This window comes from Rana temporaria, chromosome 2 (assembly GCF_905171775.1).
Source record: "Rana temporaria chromosome 2, aRanTem1.1, whole genome shotgun sequence".
NCBI lineage: Eukaryota > Metazoa > Chordata > Amphibia > Anura > Ranidae > Rana > Rana temporaria.
The window spans coordinates 37,203,695-37,227,146 of record NC_053490.1 but is presented as its reverse complement, the minus strand read 5'-3'; the positions used below and the strand labels follow the sequence as shown (position 1 = coordinate 37,227,146).

The window sequence follows — 23,452 nt, the reverse complement described above, 5'->3', positions numbered from 1 at the left end:
CTTGAAGGAGAGTTCAGAGTCCAGGACTACTCCTAGGACCTTGGCATGTGGAGATGGGCTTATGGTTGTGCCATCAATTTTGACAGATGGATCAGGGGAAGAGGCACGTGGGGGAGGAAAAATTATAAGTTCGGTTTTGGATAGATTGAGTTTGAGGAAGTGGTGTGACATCCGAACTGATATATCTGATAGTAAATTAGTGATACGTGAGGAGAATGAAGGGGCAAGTTGAGGGGCAGAGAAATAGATTTGAGTGTCGTCAGCGTAGAGATGGTATTGGAAGCTGTGGGAAGCTATAAGCTGACCCAGGGAGGAAGTGTAGATTGACAATGGGAGGGTTCCAAGAACAGAACCTTGGGGGACCCCAACAGAGAAAGGAAGAGGAGAGGAGGAAGTAGAATTGGAAGTAACGCTAAAGGAGCAGTTTAATAAGTAGGTTGAAGACCAGCGAAGAGTACAGTCACGGAGACCAAAGGTGTATGGTCAATGGTAAATCTATCGGTGCATCCCCACATGCCAGGGTGCTAGGGGTAACCCTAGACTCTGAACTGTCCTTTCAGGCCCACATCCAATCCCTGTCCAAATCATGCTGCCTTAGCCTCCGCAACATCTCTAGAATATTTAACTAATGACACCACCAAGCTTCTAATTCACTCCCTGGTTATCTCTCGCCTCGACTACTGCAACTCCCTCCTCATTGGATTACCTTTACATACACTACCCCCCTTCAGTCCATAATGAATGCCGCTGCAAGACTCATCCACCTCACCAACCATTCAGTGTCCTCCATCCCTCTCTGCCAATCCCTGCACTGGCTTCCGCTCACCCAACGAATAAAATTCAAAGTACTAACAATAATTTACAAAGCCGTCCACAACTCGACCCCCTAGCTACATCACTAACCTAGTCTCAAAATACCAACCAAGCCGCTCTCCTTGTTCCTCCCAAGACCTCCTGCTCTCTAGCTCCCTTGAGACCTCCTCCCATGCTCACCTACAGGATTTCTCCAGAGCTTCTCCCATCCTTTGGAACTCCCTACCCCTATTAGTCCGACTGTCCCCTAATCTATCCATATTTAGACGATCCCTGAAAACCCTTTTCTTTGAAGAAGCTTATGCTGCTTCTAACTAATGCACTGTTTTACTTTCTCCATCAGCTAATCCCCACAGCTATTACCTTTTGTATCAATTGACCTTCCCTCCTAGACAGTGTTGCCAACCTACCAGTTTGAAATTTACTGGCGCAGCCAAGTTTTTACTGGCGTTTCACAAAAGTTACTAAATTAAATTTTTAGGTGCAAATTTCAGTATTTAGGCTACAAACAAGTACGCTAGGCAAATAGCAATGTGATTTAAGGTAGATATTAAGGTAAAAAAACATATTTTGGTCATTTTCGATATAATAAGGGCAAATTATTTAGTCGCATCACCCCCTGCCTTTATCCTCCTCTGCCACCAACACCCCCTGCCTTCACCCCCCTCTGCGGTGCCTCCAATCTCCCCTGCCTTCAATCTCCCCCAGGCCCCCTGCCTCCAATCACCCCCTGCCTCTATCATCCCCTGCCTCCATCCCCCTCTGCGGTGCCACCAGCAACCCCTGTCTCCATCCCCCACCCTCTGCGGTGCCACCATCCCCCTCTGCAGTGCCTCCAATCTTTCCCTGCCTCCAATCTTCCCCTGCCTCCATCCCCCTCTGCGGTGCCACCGCCGCCTCCAATCACCCCCTGCCTCCATCGTGCCCTGCCTCCATCCCCCTCTGCGGTGCCACCAGCAACCCCTGTCTCCATCCCCCACCCTCTGCGGTGCCACCATCCCCCTTTGCGGTGCCTTCAATCTTCCCCTGCCTCCATCCCCCTCTGTGGTGCCACCGCAGCCACCATCACCACCGCCTCCAATCACCCCCTGCCTCCAATCTCCATGCGCAGTTCCAAGCCGAACCGATCTCGTCTATTTTTTACTGGCACATTCCCGCAACCATGGACATTTACGAACGGGGGAAAAAAATGCCCGTTTTTACGAACTGTCCGTAAAAATACGGACGGTTGGCAACACTGCTCCTAGATTGTAACGAACAGGGCCCTCTGATTCCTCTTGTACCAAATTGTAATGTAACTGTAATGTCTGCCTGCATTTTGTTAAACGCTGCGCAAACTGTTGGCGCTATATAAATCCTGTATAATAATAATCACAAACTGAAAACTTTTGAACAAACTCCCCCATCCATCCATGTCTCCATGCTTTATTTTATTAAGAAGTCACTTTGAAAAATGCCCTACTAGCATTTCTGGCCATGGCCAACTTTGAGTAAGGGCAGATGATTCATGAAGCCTTTATGGCAACAAGTCAGATTTTAGGCGCCTCTGCAACAAATATGTAATTTTTCGTGAGATACTCCCAGGGTTATCAACTTCTAAAGGAATTCAGACTACTGGCGGCCGCTCATGCAGGGCGGTCCCTAATCTTCATGCAGGGCGCCGGACGCATAGCTTTCAATGGGTTTTTTTTTTAAGCACACAATTAGAGCCTGAGGCTCTAATTGACTTCAAAATGGGTAGGCTTGGGGCTCAGAGCACTGCGCCCGGAGCCCATCCAGTTGTGTGAGCTGGCTAGGGGGGGGGAGGACTTGAAAGCTGGGGGGGGCCCGCCCCCCAAGAAAATTGAGCACCGGTCACCACTAATTTAGACCCTGCATTTTCCTCATTAGAAGACTCATGCATGCACCATTTGAATTTTTTATGAAAATATGCTTAAGCGCTGCGGCTCTCTCTCTCCTAATTGGTTCAGAGACACTGCCAATCACAGCAAGTGAGGAGGGGGTGGAGTCAAGCTGTGCTCTTTGTGTCTATGGACACACAGAGCCTGACTCAGGAGTGAGCTTGTACGAGTGCCTCCATAGCAAGCGGCTTGCTGTGGGGGAACTTAGCAAGAGAGAGGAGCCATGAGCACCAATGGTGGACCCCGGAAGAGGAGGATTGGGGCTTCTCTTTGCAAAACCATTACACAGAGCAGGCAAGTATGATATGTTTGTTATAAAATAAATAAATAAGGGTTTACAATCACTTTATGAATTGAACGTATACAGTATGTCCAAATGGTCAAGTTTGTTGTAATCCAAGGACAATGGGGGTAATCCACAAAGATCCTGCGTAACTTAATTTTTCCCATTTAAGTTACACTGCCTTAAAATTTCTACCTAAGTGCCCGATCCACAAAGCACTTACCTAGAAATTTTTGAGGCTGTGTAACTTAAATTCCGCCGGCGCAAGGCGTTCCTCTTTTCATGGGGGCGATTCCCATTTAAATTGGGCGCGCTCCCGCGCCGGCCGTACTGCGCATTCTCGTGACGTCATTTTCCCAACGTGCATAGCGCGAAATTACGTTACGCCGAGCTTTGTGGATTGCGACGGGTCAATAAAGTTGCGTCTGGAAAAAAAAAAGATACGGCGCGGAAAAAAAAATTCAAAACAAAAAAAAAATCGTGTCGCTGGACAGAAGGGTCTGCTTTTACATGGTGTAAACAGTTTACACTTTGTAAAAGCAGCCCTAATTTTGCGTTTGCAAACTAAAACTTACGGAGAAAAAACGAAGTGTAAAAGCTTCGTGGATCTCCGTAAGTGCTAATTTGCATACCCGAGGCGGCATTTCGACACGAAATGCCCCCAGCGGCGAATGCGGTACTGCATCCTAAGATCCGGCAGTGTAAGTCCCTTACACATGTCGGATCTTCTGCCTAACTATGGAAAACTGATTCTGTGGATCAGTTCCATAGTTAGAAACAGGGATACGACGGCGTAACAGCAGTTATGCCGGCGTATCCCTTTTGAGGATCTGGCCCAATGTATATATCTCTCTCCCTTCAGCAAACTGCAATCATTTAGTAATACAGCAAATTAACTCAATCCATAACTTCAACATGGTGTTTTTTTCCCACTTAAAGGACTGAAATAAATGGATGTAGATAAATCCAGGAGGATTCCTTTTTAATCTATTTGCCATGGTTTGTATGAGAAATTGAGATTATTATGTAAATTGCAGGTAAAAACCAGAAATTTGGACAATCTGCAAGACAAGGGAGTATTTGCCTTGAAGGTTTTCCAGGTTTCCGTTTTGTACCTGTAATTTACATAATAATCGTCATTTCTCATACAAACCATGGTTAATGGATTAGTAATCCTAATGAATATATCTACATCTGTTATATCTCAATCCTTTTAAGTGGTGACAGAATACATATTGAAGACATGGAATAGTCACTTTTATTTCAGTTTGGTAATAACTGGTGGGGTCACTTTAAAAAAATCTACCCACTAATAATTTTGACCTTAAGACTGTGCATGTAATGAGGGAACATCCACTTATGGCTGATATAACAAAGTGCGTAAATCGCTATTTGCGCTCCGTTATACTCCACAGGGCTACATACACCACGGTAGGTAATTCTACAATCCATTAAAAATATGTGCGGGGGAGTCTGCAGTGACCCATGGAGTTCTCTTTCTGCAGAGCGCAATAAACATTTGTAAGGCATGCCACTGTTCCTTTTAAGTGTGCAATGCTCCTGTATTAAAATCGGGGGTGATTAAAACCACTTCCGGACTGCCCAATGTGTGTGTGTGTGTGTGTGTGTGTGTGTGTGTGTATGTGTGTGTATATGTATGTGTGTGTATATGTATGTGTATATATATATATATATATATATATATATATATATATATATATATATATATATATATATATATATATATATATATATATATACTGCTCAAAAAAAAAATAAAAGAACACTTTGAAAACATATCGGATGAAAATTATCCACCTACAGAGGGCTGAATTCAAAGACATCCCGAAAATCAAAGTGAAAAAATTATGCAGCAAGCTAGTCCATTTTGCTGAAATTTCATTGAAAGAACTCAAAATGGTCCTCAGTAGTTTGTATGGCCCCCAAGTGCGTGTATGCATGCCTGACAACATCAGGGAATGCTCCTAATGAGACGACCGATGATGTCCTGAGGTATTTCCTCCCAGATCTGGACCAGAGCATCAGTGAGCTCCTGAACAGACTGAGGTGCAACCTGGCGGCACCGGATGGACCGAAACATAATGTCCCAGAGGTGTTCTTTTGGATTTAGGTCAGGTGAGAGTGGGGGCCATTCAATGTTATAAATTTCTTCATCCTCCAGGAACTGTCAGGGTTGCTGACTTTTAATAAATGGACACTTACCTGTCCAGGGTGCCCACAATGTCGGCTACCTGCGCCGCCATCCACGATGAGGGAATCCGGAAGTGAAGCGTTGCAGCTTCACTTCCCGGTTCCCTTCTGCGCATGCACGAGTCGTGCTGCGCGTCCTCGCTGGTCCCTGCTGTCTCCTGGGACCAGTGTGTTTCTCAGAAGACAGCGGGGGACGGGAAGGGGTGTGACTCTCACGGGAGTCGATGCCCGAAAGTGGGTGCAAATACCTGTATTATACAGGTATCTGCACCCCCCTCCCCCGAAAAGGTGCCAAATGTGACACCGGAGGGGGGAGGTTTCCGAAAAGCGGAGGTTCACTTTTTGTGTGGACCTCGGCTTTAAGTGGTTAAATGATAATAAGGACAATAATAAATGACATCAATATTCCTAATCAACACCCACTTCTCCCTCATTCAATAGTTGTAACTGTAAATCTTTGTCTGCAATTTTTATTTTATTTTTTTGCCTCTTGAGATTTGTTTTATGTAATATTTCCTGACCAGTAACTAAGCTGTTCATATTTAATTCTTTATACAATATAATCTTTTTCGCCTACAGTTTGTTTTTCATTTCTGACATGCCCCTATCGAAGAGTGAGAAGTGGGTGCTGATAAATAATAATGATATTATTTATGATATTAATATTATTTATTTAATCACCCCCCATTTTTTTTACAATCTGTATATGTGTTTTTTGCATTGTGATGTGAACACATGAGGTTGGTCACTCAGCTCAGGCCCTATTTAGAGAGTGCTTTGCATTCTCTCAATAGTTGCAAAGTGTTCTCTGATTGGATGAGGTGGAGAGGCAGGGCGGTGACATCGCGATTTATACCTCCTCCACTCAGAGAATGTTGTGCATTCATTGGGAGAATGCAAAGCATTCTCTGAAGGGCACCTGTGCCAAGCGGCTGACCTTCAGTTTTCCTGATGCAGCAGGGAAAACACTCGGCACAGGACTCGGAAGCATGTGGAGATCATTGGAGCTGGAGAAGCCATGTCTACTACAGTGATTTCCAGCAACTAGAGGGATCCCATAATGTCCCTATATACAGTACATAGTTACATTAGTCCATGTAAAAAATGACATACATTAAAAAATTCTTAAAGCAGTAGTAAACCTGCACAATAAAAAAAAATGAAAAGAAAAAACCCTGCAAGGCAAAGGCATAATGAGCTAGTATGCAGCGCCCTCGGTGTGTCTTCTGGGTTCACGGCTCCGGCGCTGTGAGTGACCGGAGCCGCGATGACGTCACTTGCGCGCAAGTTTTCTTCCCGGGCATTCAAAGCGCATGCGCTGCTGATGTCAGCGGCTGCATGCAAAGGGAATATCCCCTCAACTGTATAGGTTTAGAAGATATACATTTTACCTACAGGTAAGCCTTATTATAGGCTTATCTGTAAATAAAAGTGTAAAATTTGGGTATACAACCACTGTAAAAAAACAAATGCAGAGTAAATTATGCAATTTTCTTTCCTTCCACCCATGGAATCAAGATAATCACTAGATTCCCCCATCAACACAATAAGTGTTGATTTGGGAATCCCTCCCGCAGCGCTATTGTGTTGTGCTAGTGGGGAGCCTTCCCTGCCAGCACAATGCAATCATTAATCTTGCTGGCTTATAGCCTGCGCACTAATCATTCAGGAAAAACCCAACAGACTTGTTGTATACAAATCAATTGATGGATCAACTTGTGTACAACCAGGGTTCCCGTTACATGCAATGCTCCTTGCTGTGCCGTGCCTTACAAATGTGAATTGAACTTAGTGGGTCACCACAGACTCCACAGTGCATTTTAAGTACATGCAGGTACTCCTCCAGATTTCATTACAAAGACCAGGTCATTAAACAAGTTGGTTTGTAAACGAGGAGTCACAAGTAATCAATATTTTAAGCATTCTTAACTACTGTATTGTGAAAAAAGGTCTAAAACACACAACTCCAGCTCAATAACGTTTTTTATTTATTTATTTTATTTTTTTCTAAAGTGTATTTTGTGCGTGTACTTGAAAGAGGAGCCAGACTGCAGGAGTTGGGAGTAGGCAGGCCTCCCCCAGAGGCAATCTGCCACCTTTCTCCATGCCCCGGGTGGCAATGGCAGGTGTGTGGGGGGGTCCTCCCACACAGACCGTCCTACCTGCTCCGCTTTGAAACCCAACGGGGCAGAGGGACTCAACCAGCCCCGTTAGTCCTTTGCCTCTCTTTTTAGAGACCGGGTGGTCAAAGTGCGTGCTGCAGAGGTGAATGGAGCAACCAAGCCACAGGTCCAACTAGGACTAGTTCACTTCACGGCTTTGATAACCTTCTTCATTAAAGCTGTATCTGTGGGTTCCAGGGATTAATGCTCATGAGATACAGCAGCAAGGTTAGGTGTCAATATGTCGGTTTTGTTCTCAAGGTTGCTTCCCACCCCCATGGACCTATGCTACTTTGAACGTGGAAACTTAACAATGACACTGATACAATATTTTGTAAGGTACCAGAAATAAAGACAATGTATGTCCAGAACAAGGGGAAAAAATTGGATTTCTTTGGCTTGAGCTTTAATTGCATTACATAACAATCTCCATGGCTTATCTTAACCTGTTACTAAACATAGAAGTAGTATTTCTTATTCACAGATAAGATGTGACAGAAGATTTGGTGGAGCATGTTTAATTCTCCTAGGACTTTTTCACTGTAACTAGTTAAATGCTGTCTGGTTGCCACAACCACTATAAACCAACCTAGGAGGTCCATGGCCCTAAATTGACATAGATCCTGTCAAAATGCCTTGGGTTATTTTTTTTGATCACACAGTATATAAAGTTCCATTGCAAAGAAAAAAAATCATCACATGGTTTACATACGGCAAAGTGGTTCTGTTCTAACTTTCCTTTCTGTTAACCTTCAGATACATCATCCTGATGACTTTACAAGACAGGAATGAGAAGCTCTTCTATCGCGTGCTGACTTCAGACATCGAGAGGTTCATGCCTATTGTATACACACCCACGGTGGGCTTGGCATGTCAGCAGTACGGCTTGACCTTCAGAAGACCACGGTGAGAAATGTGTTATTGGAAGGTTTCCAGCACATACATTATGTACAGTATAATGCAATGCTTCCTCTGTCATAACAGGCATAGTCTTTGGGCACCTGTAAGCAGTGCAGGTGATGGTGTAATTAGCTTTGCGCACATTCCATACTGAAAGGCCATTTTAAAGTTGGACACAGGTGTAGATACCTCCAGGGCCAGACTCACCATTGGGCTTGACTGGGCTCAAGCCCATGGGCCCCGCCCAATAAGGGGGCCCTTACGTTTAAGTTTTTTCAATAATATGCCAGTCATTTGAAGTGGTTGTAATGTAAACCCTCGGACACAACATTGTTTTAAAAAATATGCATGACATCACCGCGCTTGCACACATTAGCCCCTCTAAACCAGCATTTAAAGCTTGCCGGAATGCAGTCTGTGAGAACTTCCCCTCTGTCCGGCACAGAGGAGAAGTCTTGCAGTGTTTAGCTCCTTCCACTCTTCCTGATACTCGCCCGTGTGACTAAATAAGACATCACAAAAGGGGAGTGAAAGAAAACAGCAGCCGCAGACACAGCAGCGAATGGTTACGGCGCAACGGCGCATGCGCGGGATTTCCGACAGGGTGGTAATGGCAGAAGAGACGTCATAATTTGAATCACATAACTGCAGTACAAATGGCGCTTGAGATACCCAGAAATACAGAGAACGAAACCATCCTAAGGCTGCATTCACACCTGAGCGTTTTGTCGCCTGAAGCGCGACGCTCAAATACGCTAGAGGGGAAAAAATACATTATTCCCTATGGAGATGGTTCACATCTCCACGCCAATACGACTGATGCCGAACGACTGAAGCTCAAACAAGTTCCGGACCCTTTTTTGTCGCGCGTATCGGGCGGTTTGGTCGTTTTTGAGCGTTTCCATTTCCAATAGAAAGTAATGGAAAGGCTCGATTCAAGCGACTAGCGCGACAACGAGCGTTTGCTACGGGCGTTTCGTCGCTTTAATCAATAGAACTTTTCACCCAGGCAGAAGATTGAAAAAATCTACCAACATAGCTAGAAGTGATGAAAAGATGATAATTTTTCCTATTGGCTAAAATAAAAAACGTCGAAGTACAAAAACGTCGGACGACGCTGTATGCAAACTCGCAAAATAAGCATGAATAGCGCGAAACAAAAGGCCAGAAAAAAAACGACCGACGCTCAGGTGTGAATGCAGCCTAAAAAAGTTATTTGCAGGCCTCTTTTTTGGGGTATTATATATATATATATATATATATATATATATATATATATATATATATATATATATATATATATATATATATATATATATATATATATATATATATATATATATATATATATATATATATATATATATATATATATATATATATATATATATATATATATATATATATATATATATATATATAGCATTGCGATGAGCTGTTCTAACTTAATAATTGAAAAACTGCTAAAATCGGCCAGGGTTTACTTCAGAATCGTGATCTCTATTTTTATTCTCAGTTTATCCAGAATTGTGTAGCTCTAATACATAGCTTGTGTATGTATCATTTTGTTCTATTTAAAGTAATGTATAGAAGGTAGGGCCCGAAAGTGACTCAAGCCCAGGGGCCCCCACCACCCTAAGTCCTGCCCTGGATACCTCCCTCCTATGAACTTTCATATTTGCTCTCTAAACACTGGTTACTTGAGCATTTTTAGACTCTAATGCTTATACACTTTTCCATTATTTGTTACTTTATTTTTGCGAAATAGATTTTCTGTATTAATCATGAAACAAGTCCAGTACCCCATATTGGCAAACTGGGCTTCTGCTGATATCACATCTCTGTGGAGCTGTAGAAAATCAGCTGACCACTCTTCTACAATAGCAGAATAGCCAAATCAAAGATGCCACAACACTTTGTCAGTAACGGCAGGCCCTGCCAGTAAAATCTTCATGACCACAATCCCGAGCAATATTCTTGGACATGGTGGTGAGAGAATATTTAATCTACGTTCTATTCCACCTGTGCACACTCCTAGGTCAAATTTTTTATTTTTTTACAAGTAAGAAGGCGCAAAGCTAAGTTACCTCGATATAACAGTGTGTAGTTCCCAATAGTCCAAACAGCAGGGATATAGAAATATATATATTGATGAGTCTGTCAGGGCTGTCACCAAAAAGACCAGAAGCGGGTTTTCAGCGAGCTTGGAAAAAAACATGGAAAGGGGCACCTCTGAATATATATATCGTAAAAACATTTATTAAGAAAACAATATCTACTCAAATGGAGAAGAGTAGAGTTGAGTTCAGATACGTTTCTGGGCTGAAGAGATGGAACTGCAGGTCACAGCAAGTCCGTTTATGGCTGGCACCACATCAGATTCAAGGAGGATTGGGTGGGATGGCTGTGCACAGCAAATTCTCCTTCAGCTGTCCAGGTGTGGCACATCAAAGTTGGATGGGGTCAGTAGAGAGACCATCTAGCAAGATGTGGGTTCCGGGAGATGTCACAGCCAGGCGCCATGCAGTGTTTGCTTCTCAAGCCTCGTTTTGGCTCTTTACTACACTACGGACGCCGGACGCACATTGTGGAACCACAGCGCGGCCAGCTACAGGTTTTGGCGTCAGAATCCCCCTATAACCACTCTCGGAACCCACATCTTGCTAGATAGTCTCTCTACTGACCCCATCCGACTTTGATGTGCCACATCTGGACAGATGAAGGAGAATTTGCTGTGCTCAGCCATCCCACCCTATCCTCCTTGGATCTGATGTGGTGCCAGCCATAAACGGACTTGCTGTGATTTGTAGTCCCATCTCTTCAGCCCAGAAACCTATCTGAATTCAACTCTACTCTTTTCCATGTGAGTGGATATTGTTTTTTTAATAAATGTTTTTATGATAAATATTCAGAGGCGCCCCTTTCCTTGTTTTGCTCCTAGGTCTAATGCCGTGCTGTCAATGACAGCTGGCAGTCTTTTATGCAGGCCATACAAGAGTCGAATTCCAAACAAATTTTCATTTAGAAAATTTGAAATTAGCTTTTTTTTGTATGCCGATGGTGCCACTACTGATTTCGAAATTTGGCCGACCAAGCCTTCAATTTCACCTCCATAGCTCACACTGCCATAGCTATACGTGTGATCGTGTGAGTGTGCTCATCTAAATCTCTTATATGTGTTGGGATCCATATCACTTTCCTTAAAGTGACCTTACTAATCTGAATTTCAAATCGAACCCACCTTTTTTCTTCTTTTTTACCCATTCAACCACCCGTGACATCATAATAGCAGTATAATATGTTTTTATATCCGGCACACCCAACCCACCTTGTGCCTTATCTCTCATTAACACCTCCAAACTTATACGGGGGGGTTTTATTCTGCCAAATAAACCTATAAAATATAGTGTTTAGTATTTTGCAATATGTATTTGGGATTGGTAACATCTGCATCTTGTATAATATTTTAGGAAGGATTACCATTTTGAAACAGTTTATCATACCCATCTAGTTTTTTTATCCATTTACAAACTTATCTTTCCAAGCCTGTAGACTTTACACATTAGCTGTGTGTGAAGAACTGTGTCAAACACTTTTTTCCAAAATCTAAATGTACCGTATTTATCGGCGTATAACACGCACCCTAACTTTAAGAGGGGAGTTCAGGAAAAAAACTTTCCACAGCCCCCTGCGTATAACGTTATACGCAGGCACAGTTTACCCTCGATTTTCAGGGTAAAAAAGTGAGTGTTATACGCCAATAAATACAGTATATGCATGGCTGTGGGAAGGGAATGCCTTGGCCAGAAAGACTGCCTCCTGGCGGGATAGCTCTGGTGGATTTGGACTAGGACCCAAACACATTTGAGCTCATCCCTACCAATCGCAAGGAAGTTGCTTTTGTCAAAAAAAAAAGTGTCTGAGTCGTTGGCCATATTAACCTGAAGAAACCCCACTTCAGGAGACAAAAAAGCATTCGGAGGTCTGACAGTCATTTTATTTTCTTAACCACTTACCCCCCCGGACCATATTGCTGCCCAAAGACCAGAGACCTTTTTGCGATTCGGGACTGCGTCGCTTTAACAGACAATTGCGCGGTCGTGCGACGTTGCTCCCAAACAAAATTGGCGTCCTTTTTTTCCCACAAATAGAGCTTTCTTTTGGTGGTATTTGATCACCTCTGCGGTTTTTATTTTTTGCGCTATAAACAAAAATATAGCGACAATTTTGAATAAAATGAATATTTTTTACTTTTTGCCATAATAAATATCCCCCAAAAATATATAAAAAAACATTTTTTTTCCTCAGTTTAGGCCGATACGTATTCTTCTATATATTTTTCGTTAAAAAAAATCGCAATAAGCGTTAATTGATTGGTTTGCGCAAAAGTTATAGCGTTTACAAAATAGGGGGTATTTTTATGGCATTTTTATTAATATTTTTTTTTACTAGTAATGGCGGCGATCAGCGATTTTTTTTTTTTCGGTACTGCGACATTATGGCGGACACTTTTGACACATTTTTGGGACCATTGGCATTTTTATAGCGATCAGTGCTATAAAAATGCATTGGATTACTATAAAAATGCCACTGGCAGTGAAGGGGTTAACACTAGGGGGCGGAGAAGGGGTTAAGTATGCCTGGGTGTGTTCTTACTGTGGGGGGGGGGGGGGGGACTCACTAGGGGAAACACTGATCCTCTGTTCACACACACAGCTCCCGGTCCCCGCTCTGTAACGAGCGATCGCGTGTGCCCGGCGGCGATCGCGCCCGCTGGGCATACGCACGGGAGTCGGGGGCGAGCGGGCGGCGCGCACGCGCCCCTAGTGGCGGCTCAAAGACCCGACGTAGAGCTACGGGCTCTCGCCCAGGAGAGCCGACCTGCCGCCGTAGAATGACGGCGGCTGGTCGGCAAGCAGTTAAAGTAGCAGCATGAAGTAATGGTGGAAAAACATTATTTTTTTTACAGTTTGCTTTCAAATAAAAATGTTGTCCCACATTGATATGGATACACAATTTTTTTGGGACTGGCACCCAGGGCCGGCCCTACCATGGGACCCGATGGTACCATTGTACCAGGCAGCACTTTCAGGGAGGCAGCAAATTGCCGCCCGCACGCCATCCCATTCTGCCAGCTCCGCTCTCCACTCCACTGTGGGGCTAATTGCCGCCCGACCGCTCCTCCTGTTCCGCTCTCCGCTGGGGTTAATTGCATGTATAGAGCCATGACAGGTCCTTTTTATACTCATATATACATGTATAGAGCCATGATAGGTCCACTTTAGTTATCATGATATAAAATAATGGATGTGGGGGCATTTTGTTGGGTGTAATTTTTTTTGGGGGGGGGGCAGCATTTCATTCTGGGTACCAGGCAGCACAATGTCTTGGGCCGGCACTGCTGGCACCCTACAGAGAATTGTTCATAGACATGTTTATTACACAGATTCACTTTAGGAAATAAGCATGAAAAGCAGAAGACAAAAGCCTGTGCTATTTCCCAGAGCTCAGCTTCACTTTAAGCTTTTAATGCAAGTAAACAAGAAAGGCGAATCTATGTACCGCACTCGCAAGAGAACTGCGAAGGAATTTGCTTTTCAGGAAACCTCAATTATTCAGTAGGAAATTAGGGGAAAACCTCATTAGATCAGCAGAAAGCACTTGAACTGAAGATAAAACATTGTTTAGATGGTTTCCATGGAAGTGGGGCTCCCCGCCCAAACCGGTATCCTGACAATTTATGATTTTTCACATTTGGGACTTCCACTCCTCATGAACCCGATCTTCCAGTTCAGCCAAAATAATCAAATACCGTAAAATACCGTAAAAAAAAAAAAATCAAAAGCCTGTCTTTTCTAATCCCTGACCTCATTACATATGGCTTCTCTTATCTGCACCGATCTTCTGGGTCCCGGCCAAGTCATCAACATGCAATGTAAAATGAAAGTTCTGTCCTCTTAGGAAAACGTGGAAACGGTACAGGGCCTGGACTTCCTATATAACCTTATCATTGATCTTATGATTTAGACAATGCAGAGAGTTCAGATAAGGTGACGCAAAATCTGCACGGTTTATTATGCGTCACAGTGTGGGGTAATGTGACTGTGATATAAAGCCAGTGGGCATTTAACATCTTAAAGCTCAACTATAGGGAATTATATTAAAACAAAAAAAGGTTTTGGTTCTGCATCCACTTAAAAATAGAAGAAAACTCCGTTATGTTTTAGCCCCCGGGGCTCATGGACGGGGCCGGTGGGAGCGACAGCATCAGGTTGAGGGAGGGGGGGGTTAATGCTGGGGGCACTGGAAGAACTGGGGCTCCAGCGCGAAGGAGGGCGAACTCTCCTCCTGGCCCTGGGGGCCCCAGTCGGTAGTGGGGGGGGAGGGGGGGCCACCGCAGGGGAGAGAAGGGCAAAAAGCCAGTCAGCCTGACCCTGGAGGGCAAGTTCACGGACCCTGGCCAAAAGCAGCTCGGTGTCCATGGCTGAGGGACTAAGGCTAAGCTAGGAATGAGGTTAAACTGGTTAAACTGGTCAGTAAGGGGTCAGTACTTCCCTCAGCTCTTTCCAGCGGGCTTCCAAAAGACCCAGAATTCCCTGGGGGGGTCCCTTTTATTTGAACTCCGGCCCGACCCCACCCCCCCTAGTAGCCAATCCTGCCATGGCCACCGCCTTGTCCAGTACCTGGCCATGCCCCCATCAGTCAAGGCTCTCTTTCCCTAGGGGGGCTCAAGAGGCCTTCATTTACCCCTGGATATCCCCTACTGTTTATTTACTGAGTTGCCTACTGTGTTTTTAGGTTGATGGTCTTTAAGTTAATGGCTGCATCCGTTGGAACTTGCCCAATGGTAGGGCATACTACATATAATGGCCCGGATTCAGAAAGGACTTACGACGGAGTATCTCCAGATACGCCGTCGTAAGTCCAAATGTGCGCCGTCGTATCTATGCGCTTATTCAGGAACTGAGATACGCCTGAATTTTGCAAGATACGACCGACGTAAGTCTCCTTACGCCATCGTATCTTGGGTGCATATTTACGCTGGCCGCTAGGGGCGCTTCCGTAGATTTACGTGTCGAATATGTAAATGAGCTAGATACGCGGATTCACGAACGTACTTGCGCTCGTCGGATTTAGCTACGCCATTTACGTAAGGCTTGCGTCCGGCGTAAGTTTACCCCTCATAAAGCAGGGGTAAGTCATGTTAAGGTATGGACGTCGGAAACGTCGGAACAGCGTCGTATTTTACGTCGTTTGCGTAAGTCGTACGTGAATGGGGCTGGGCGTGGGTTCATGTCGAAAGCATTGAGCCGACATATCTTAGGGAGTATTTGCGACGTGATTCTCGCGCATGCGCAGTTCGATCGGCCATGCATTTACATGGGGTCACGCTTCATTCTAATACAACACGCCCACTGCCTTGCTACTTTAAATTACGCGGGCTTACGCCGGCCCATTTACGTTACGCCGGCGTACATATGGGGGCAAGTGCTTTCTGAATACAGTACTTGCCTCTCTACGTTAAGTTGGCGTAGTGCATATGAGATGCGCTACGCCCGCTCAAAGATTCGCCAATGTATCTGAATCCCGGCCAATGTGTGTACCTAAATGAAGTCTTGCAAGGCATATCTCTTTCTTTTTTTTTTCTTTTTTTATGTCACTGATCTACATGGAATTTAATCACTGGTTAGTTCAGGTGTGTGGAAGATTCCTGTGTTATTTAGACTTTAATCAGTTGAGGGCTTTTGGCATATGAGGTACATACTCTTTAACCACTTCAGCCCCGGACCATTTTGCTGGTCAATGACCGGGCCACTTTTTGCGATTCGGCACTGTGTCGCTTTAACTGACAATTGCGCGGTCGTGCGACGTGGCTCCCAAACAAAATTGACGTCCTTTTTTCCCACAAATAGAGCTTTCTTTTGGTGGTATTTGATCACCTCTGCGGTTTTTATTTTTTGTGTTATATACAAAAATAGAGCGACAATTTTGAAAAAAAATAGACACTGCTCGACCAAACAGGTCCGCTGAGGTCACATGGGGTGCCATCGTCTAATCAGACAGCTGTCCCCCTGGGTGACCACAGGAAGTCATAGAGGAACCAAGTTCCTTATGACTTGCTTCCCCTTTCTGCAAGGCCACTTCGGTTGAGCGCCACCTACAGTGGGGAGTACAGACTGCACCTACCTACCTACCTGCATGCTGACTGGAGAGGCAGCACTGCTGGCTCTGGTTCTCCACTATGTGCTGAGAGGCAGAGCTGCTGTCAGTCAGACAGCTGGAATAGATCCTGGCATTATTGCCCAGTTGTCGACTGCAAATGGGCAATATCCCACTATTAACTACATTAATAAATGTACTCTCGTGACCAGAAAATGAGAAGTACACCTACAAAAAATTACTTTTTGTACTACTTTAGAGGGTAAACAAAATGGCCCAGATTCACATACATCGGCGCATATTTATGCCGGCGTAGCGTATCTAATATGCGCTACGCCGACGTAGCGCAGAGAGGCAAGCGCACTGGATTCACAAAGCCAGTGCTGCCAAATCTGCGCTGGGTTCCCTCGGCGTAAGTCCTCGTAAGTGGAAGTGGGCGTGAGCCATGCTAATGAGGCGTGGCCCCATGCAAATGATGGGCCAAGTGTCATAGAAGTACTTAAAACGAACGGCGCATGCGCCGTCCCGTGGACTCAACCCAGTGCGCATGCTCAGAATCACGACTCCCTAAGATATGACGGATCACTGCCTAAATACGACGACTGTGTTCCCTGGTCCATACGTTTGCATGAGTTGCACCTCATATATGGGGAATAACTTTACGCCGGGCGTACGACTTGTGTAAATCGAGTATATTATGCGCCGGGCGCATGTACGTTCGTGAATCGACGTATCTCCCTCATTAGCATATGTGTATAGGAAATCAATGGGAGCGCCACTTGCGGCCAGCGTAAATATGTGCCCAAGACACGCCGGCGTAGGAAAGTTACGTCGGTCGGATGAAGCCTATTTTCAGGCGTATCTAGTTCTGTGGGCACGGCGCACAGATATGACGGCGCATATTTACACTTACGCGGCGTATCTCGAGATACGTCGGCGTAAGTGCTTTGTGAATCCAGGCCAATGTATCCTTACCCCCCCCCCCCCCCGGACCTAATTTAACCTTCCCTCCCTTTCACATACTTGCCTTCATCCTGCCGCCTCGTTTCTGCTGTTTGTTTGTTTGTTTGCATCTAGCAGTGCAAGTCTTCACTGTCCTGACCCTGCTTGTGCATTAGTGCCCCTAGACTTCTATGGGGTTGTGTCTTGAGGCCAGAGACGGTCAAATATAAGTCTATGGACCACTTGGCACAGCTAGGACAGTGAAAACTTGGACTGCAGGATGTAAACAAGCAGCAGCCCGAGGTCGTCGGATCAAAATAATTGTGCAATTGTAAAAGGGGGCAAAAAAGGATAAGTGCACTTTGTTTTAAAGTGCACCTATTATTTGACTTTTGGCTTAAATGATGGAATCAATTCTATCTGACATGTAAGTTGCATCAGTCCATCTAAAAGCAAATATAAAAGCTTTTTTTTTCAGCGGTATTTCATTTAATTTACTGAATGTAACATAAAAGCTCCATCTACAGCTTGCATGGGTTCCCAATTGAATGCAGCTTTTAGCTTTCCTGAAATATGCTTTGATTATTTTTTACTTTCTTTGCTACCACAGCTAATGGCAAAAGGCAGAGCGGGTCATGTGTTTGTAATAGCGTGACTGTTTTGCTGGTTTTATTTAGGATTCAGATTGATTGACCCTCTGTACTCTGCTATACACCCTCTTAAAGCAGACCTTGGACTAAAAAGACAGAATAACCCTTAATACATCAAGCCTCTTACCCCCACTGCAAAACACGGTGCACATTCACACAGTTTACCATCATATTCCCAAAAGGATTTCATCAGATCTAACCTGGCTGCAGTATATGCCAAATATCCAGACCTCCCTATACCTAGAGGGGGCTATTTAACATATCTTACCAAGGCGATGCTTAAAGCGGGAGTTCACCCATAAAACATTTTTTACCCTTACATTGATGCTCATTTTGTCTAGGGGAATCGGCTAGTTGTTTTAAAATCAAAGCTGTACTTACCGTTTTAGAGAGCGATCTTCTCCGCGCTTCCGGGTATGGTCTTGGGGACTGGGCGTTCCTATTTTGATTGACAGTCTTCCGACAGGCTTCCGACGGTCGCATCCATCGCGTCACGAGTAGCCGAAAGAAGCCGAACGTCGGTGCGGCTCTATACTGCGCCTGCGCACCGACGTTCGGCTACTTTCGGAAAATCGTGATGGATGCGACCGTCGGAAGCCTGTCGGAAGACTGTCAATCAAAATAGGAACGCTCAGTCCCGCAGCCCATACCCGGAAGCGGCGGAGAAGATGCATCTGTAAAACGGTAAGTACAGCTTCGATTTTAAAAAAACTAGCCGATTCCCCGGCCTAGACAAAATAAGCATCAATCTAAGGTTAAAAAATGATATTTCCGGGTGAACCATTTAAAGCGGAGGTTCGCCGGTAAAATGCTGTTTTTACCCTTAGATGTATGCTCATTTAGTCTAGGGGAATCGGCTAGTTGTTTTAAAATCCGAGCATTACTTACCGTTGTAGAGGGCGATCTTCTCCGCCACTTTCGGGTATGGGCTGCGGGACTGGGCGTTCCTTCTTGATTGACAGTCTTCCGACAGGCTTCCGAATGGCTTCCGACGGTCGCATCCATCGCGTCACGATTTTCCGAAAGTAGCCGAACGTCGGTGCGCAGTATAGAGCCGCACCGACGTTCGGCTTCTTTCGGCTACTCGTGACGCGATGGATGCGACCGTTGGAAGCCTTTCAGAAGCCTGTCGGAAGACTGTCAATCAAGAAGGAACGCCCAGTCCCGCAGCCCATACCCGGAAGTGGCGGAGAAGATCGCCCTCTACAACGGTAAGTAATGCTCGGATTTTAAAACAACTAGCCGATTCCCCTAGACTAAATGAGCATACATCTAAGGGTAAAAGAGAAAAAAAAACATCATTGGGTGAACTCCCGCTTTAAGAGATGAAACAGACGTTTCTTTATGAAAGGTTGTACCAATTTATTTGTGAGTTCCTGTGTCCTCCAGGGTGGGTTGCTCTCCTGGTCCAGTTCTCTGGTCACCTATCTGGCGCAGTATCCACGTTATGTGACAAAATCCATGTACACCTTCTAACAAAATATGTGCCTATGTATGGCTCCTGAGGAAGCGGATATTACCAAGTGAGTGAGTGAGTGAGTGAGTGAATAACTTGTATAGTGCTACAAATGCGAACTGAATCACCTCAAGGCGCTTGGCATCCATTGTTCTTCAGAATAGGTGGGTCTTGAGTTTTTTTTCTGAAGGCCTGGTGATCATTTGGATATTAGTCGGTTATGTGCTCCACAGTCGAGGTCCTTGGACTGCAAATCTTCGTTCTCCTTTGGTCTTGTAACAGACTTTGGGGATTTGGAGTCGTTTTTGGTTAGTTGATCAAAGAATGCGATTGGGGTTTTGGTATTTTATTTTCTCAACCAATGATGAGAAACCGCGAAAGTAGAGTCTTTAGGGTGTATCATTGGTAATAGAATGTCAATGAAGAGTTGTTTAATGGCTGTCACATCAGTATTTTATTGTAAATGTGCATAAACTTTTTCTATATTCTGTAATAAAAAAAAATTTGCATTTTTTTTTGCATTTATTTATTTGGGGGGGGGGGGGGGGGGGTGGTTGCAGCATTAATGTGGTGTTTTGGTGTGGCAGTGGGAGGTGTGATGTATGAATTAGTCTTTTTATGTTACTTGCTTTCAGTGGGGGGTGTCCCACCTTGATTTGTCTATCTTGGCCTGATGAACCAAAAACTGTCTTCTCCATTCCGTAATTCAAAGTCCTCACTCCACGAGTGGCTGATTACAGACTTTAGGCTAACGGTATGATTTCCAGCATTATTCCGCCTTTTCTAGTCCCAGCTGGCTGTGCCATTCACAGAGTACAGACCATTGATGACTGCAGCTGTGCTTTGATAATGGCACAACAAAGTGGGGGGCAATGGAGGCACAGCGCTCCTGCTGTCCATTCCAGCAGCACTCAGCAAAGCTTACAAAGAGCTTATGAAATAGAAAAAAAATGTAAAATTTTAACATAGGTAAAAAAAACACAAAACTGTGCCTAGAGCTGGGTTTTAAGATGAGAGCCAGCTGATTCTGCCAAGCATCATTCAAACTAGGGTTGCACCAATATCGGAATCGTTGCCAATACCAAGCACGGTACTATCGGTACTCGTGCAAATGCTCTGATACCTGAAACCAATACTTTTAGTCTCGGTTCTTTCAGCTGTCAGCGAGATGCCCCCACTGACAGCTGAAAGGTAAAAAATAGCCAGAGATTATCGGTTGTTAAGGAGCGGGCCGCTATGTCCTTAACCATTTGCCTACCAGGAAAATTCTGACATTTCTCTCCTACATGTAAAAATCATTATGATGTTACGCCGAATAAACAGATACCTAACATGTCACACTTCAAAATTGCGCTCGCTCGTGGAATGGCCCCAAACTTCAGTACTTAAAAATCCCCATAGGCGACGGTTTAATTTTTTTTACAGGTTACATGTTTTGAGTTGCAGAGAAGGTCTAGTGCTAGAATTATTGCTCTCGCTCTAACGTTTGCAGTGATACTTTTTATTTTTTTATTGTTAATTTTACTTTTATTTTTCTAGTTTGATGCTTTTTTGATGACTTTTATTCCTATTACAAGGATCCCTTGTAATAGGAATAGTGCGTGACATGTCCTCTTTAGAGTAAGATCTGGGGTCAATAAGTCCCCATATCTCAACCCTAGGCTGGGAAGGCTGAAATAAAAAATTAAAAGGGGTGGCAGCATTTTTTCAAAAGCAGAGGCCGGGTGTAATAACATCACGCCTGGCCTCTGAACGATCATAAAGACTCCGGGGACTATCTGGCTCTCTGGAAATCTCTATGGTCAACATCTGCCGCCAGTCGGTTCCTTCTCCGGAGACAAAAACACATACACTGATGCCTCATACACATGACCAGTTTTTCCATCAGGAAAACTGCCATGACAGCTTTTGGCTGGGAAAACTGGCCATGTGTATGCTCTATGGCAGTTTTCCCAACAGGAAAATCACCGGGAATCCCAGCGGGAAAAATGAGAACATGTTTTCTTTTTTCCAGCCGGGATTCCCGGCGGTTTTTATGCTGGCAGTTTTTCTATGGGGAAAGCTTGCGGTGGAGCATACACACGGCCGGGTTTCCTGACCAAAGCTCTCATGGCAGTTTTCCTGCCAGGAAAACCGGCCATGTGTAGGGGGAAAAAGCTACCAAGCAGGTTCTCGGTTTTCCCGGCGGACTTTTTACTGCCGGGAAAACCGATCGTGTGTAGGTTGTATTTCAGGCAGGGAGGGAGGGGGCAGATGAGAGGAGAGCTGCGTATGATGGAAGGACACAAACTGACTATGGTGGTCAGAGCTCGGCAGCCCTGATTGTCATGGTCAGTGCAGAGAGGGGATACAGGAAGTGGCCGGATCAACCAGGTTTTTTTTACAGTTTAGAGGGGGGCTGTTTAATATGCTTTAAAGGGTTTGTAAAGGAATTTTTTTTTTTATCTTAATAGCTTCCTTTACCTTAATGCAGTGCTGTTTTCATGTCCTCATTGTTCGTTTTTGCTCTCAAGTTGCTGTAATTCTTCTCTGATCTCCACAATTACTGGTTGTCTGTTTTTCCTGATAACCACAGTGCTGGGAGCTTTCTCTCTGTGGTCACTAATCAAGGTGGTGTGATTACTGTGTGTCTAAAACCCCACAGCACCAATCTGTTTCGTTTTCCAAACCATCACTGCCCTGTATTGGCTCTGTGGCTCTGTACAGCAGAGAGGCAGGAAACAACATGCAAAAACGAAACTAGAAACTACAGTTACATTATAGGATTGATTTGTATCTATTTTTAATCGTTTTTTTAAAAGGAATCAGTTAACCATTATGTCTCTACCCTGTAAACAGTCATTTCAGCATAACATTTTTTTTATTTACAACTCCTTTAAGGGACCAGTATCTGAATTATAATTTTTGGGGGGTTAACAAACACTTCAAAGCAACCTGTCAAATAATAATAATTTTGTTTTTTATTAACCACTTCAGCCCCCGAGCTGAGATTTGGTATTTACAACTTAAAAAACAGTTTTTTTGATAGAAAATGATTTGGAACCCTCAAACATTTATATATATATATATATATATATATATATATATATATATATATATATATATATATATATATATATATATATATAGAAAATATATATATATAACACCCTAGAGAATAAAATGGTGGTCATTGCAATACTTTGTCACACCGTATTTGCGCAGTGGTCTTACAAGCGCACTTAAAAAAAAATACACTTTTTTAAATTAAAAAATAAGACAAGAGTAAAGTTAGCCCACATTATATTAATTTTGTGAAAGATAATGTTACACCGAGTAAATTGATACCCAACGTGTCACGCTTAAACATAGTGCCGCTCATGAAATGGCGACAAACTTTTACCCTTAAAAATCTCCATTGGCGGTGTTTAAAAAATTCTACAGGTCGCATGTTTTGCATTACAGTAGAGGTCTATGGTTAGAATTATTGCTCTTGCGGTGATACCTCACGTGTGGTTTGAACACCGGTTTCATATGCGGGAGCTTCTCACGTATGCGTTCGCTACTGCACGCAAGCTCGCCGGGCACGTTTAAAAAAAAAAAAAAATGTCTTCTTTATATTACTTTTTTTTGTACACTGTTCTTTTTATAAAAAAAAAATGTGTCCCTTTTATTCATATTACAAGGAATGTAAGCATCCCTTGTAATAGAAAAAAAGCATGACAGGTCCTCTAAAATATGAGATCTGGGGTTAAAAAGACCTCAGATCTCATATTTACACAAAAATGCCATTTAAAAAAAAGTCTCTTTAAGAGCTATGGGCGGAAGTGACATTTGGCACCGCTTCTGCCCTGCAATAATATAGAGACAGGTGGGGACCATCTTCCCCTCATTCATCTCTATACCTAACAAGAGAGCAGACCCCATCGCATCTGCTGCTGCCGGAGGCTCCGGTAAGCTGCGGAGGGCACCGAAGCATGGCTGGAGGGTGGGCC

The 23,452-nt window shown here is 44.1% G+C and overlaps 1 protein-coding gene across 4 annotated transcripts in view; it reads left to right on the top strand.

The window, feature by feature from the left end:
* ME3 (malic enzyme 3) overlaps positions 1–23,452 on the top strand; it is a 303,269-nt gene that overhangs the window by 101,308 nt on the left and 178,509 nt on the right. For all 4 annotated transcript variants that reach the window (XM_040340095.1, XM_040340094.1, XM_040340092.1 and 1 more), the window contains one exon: positions 8,127–8,276. In XM_040340095.1, coding sequence (XP_040196029.1) covers positions 8,127–8,276 — 150 coding nt within the window. The remainder of the gene's footprint in view (positions 1–8,126; positions 8,277–23,452) is intronic.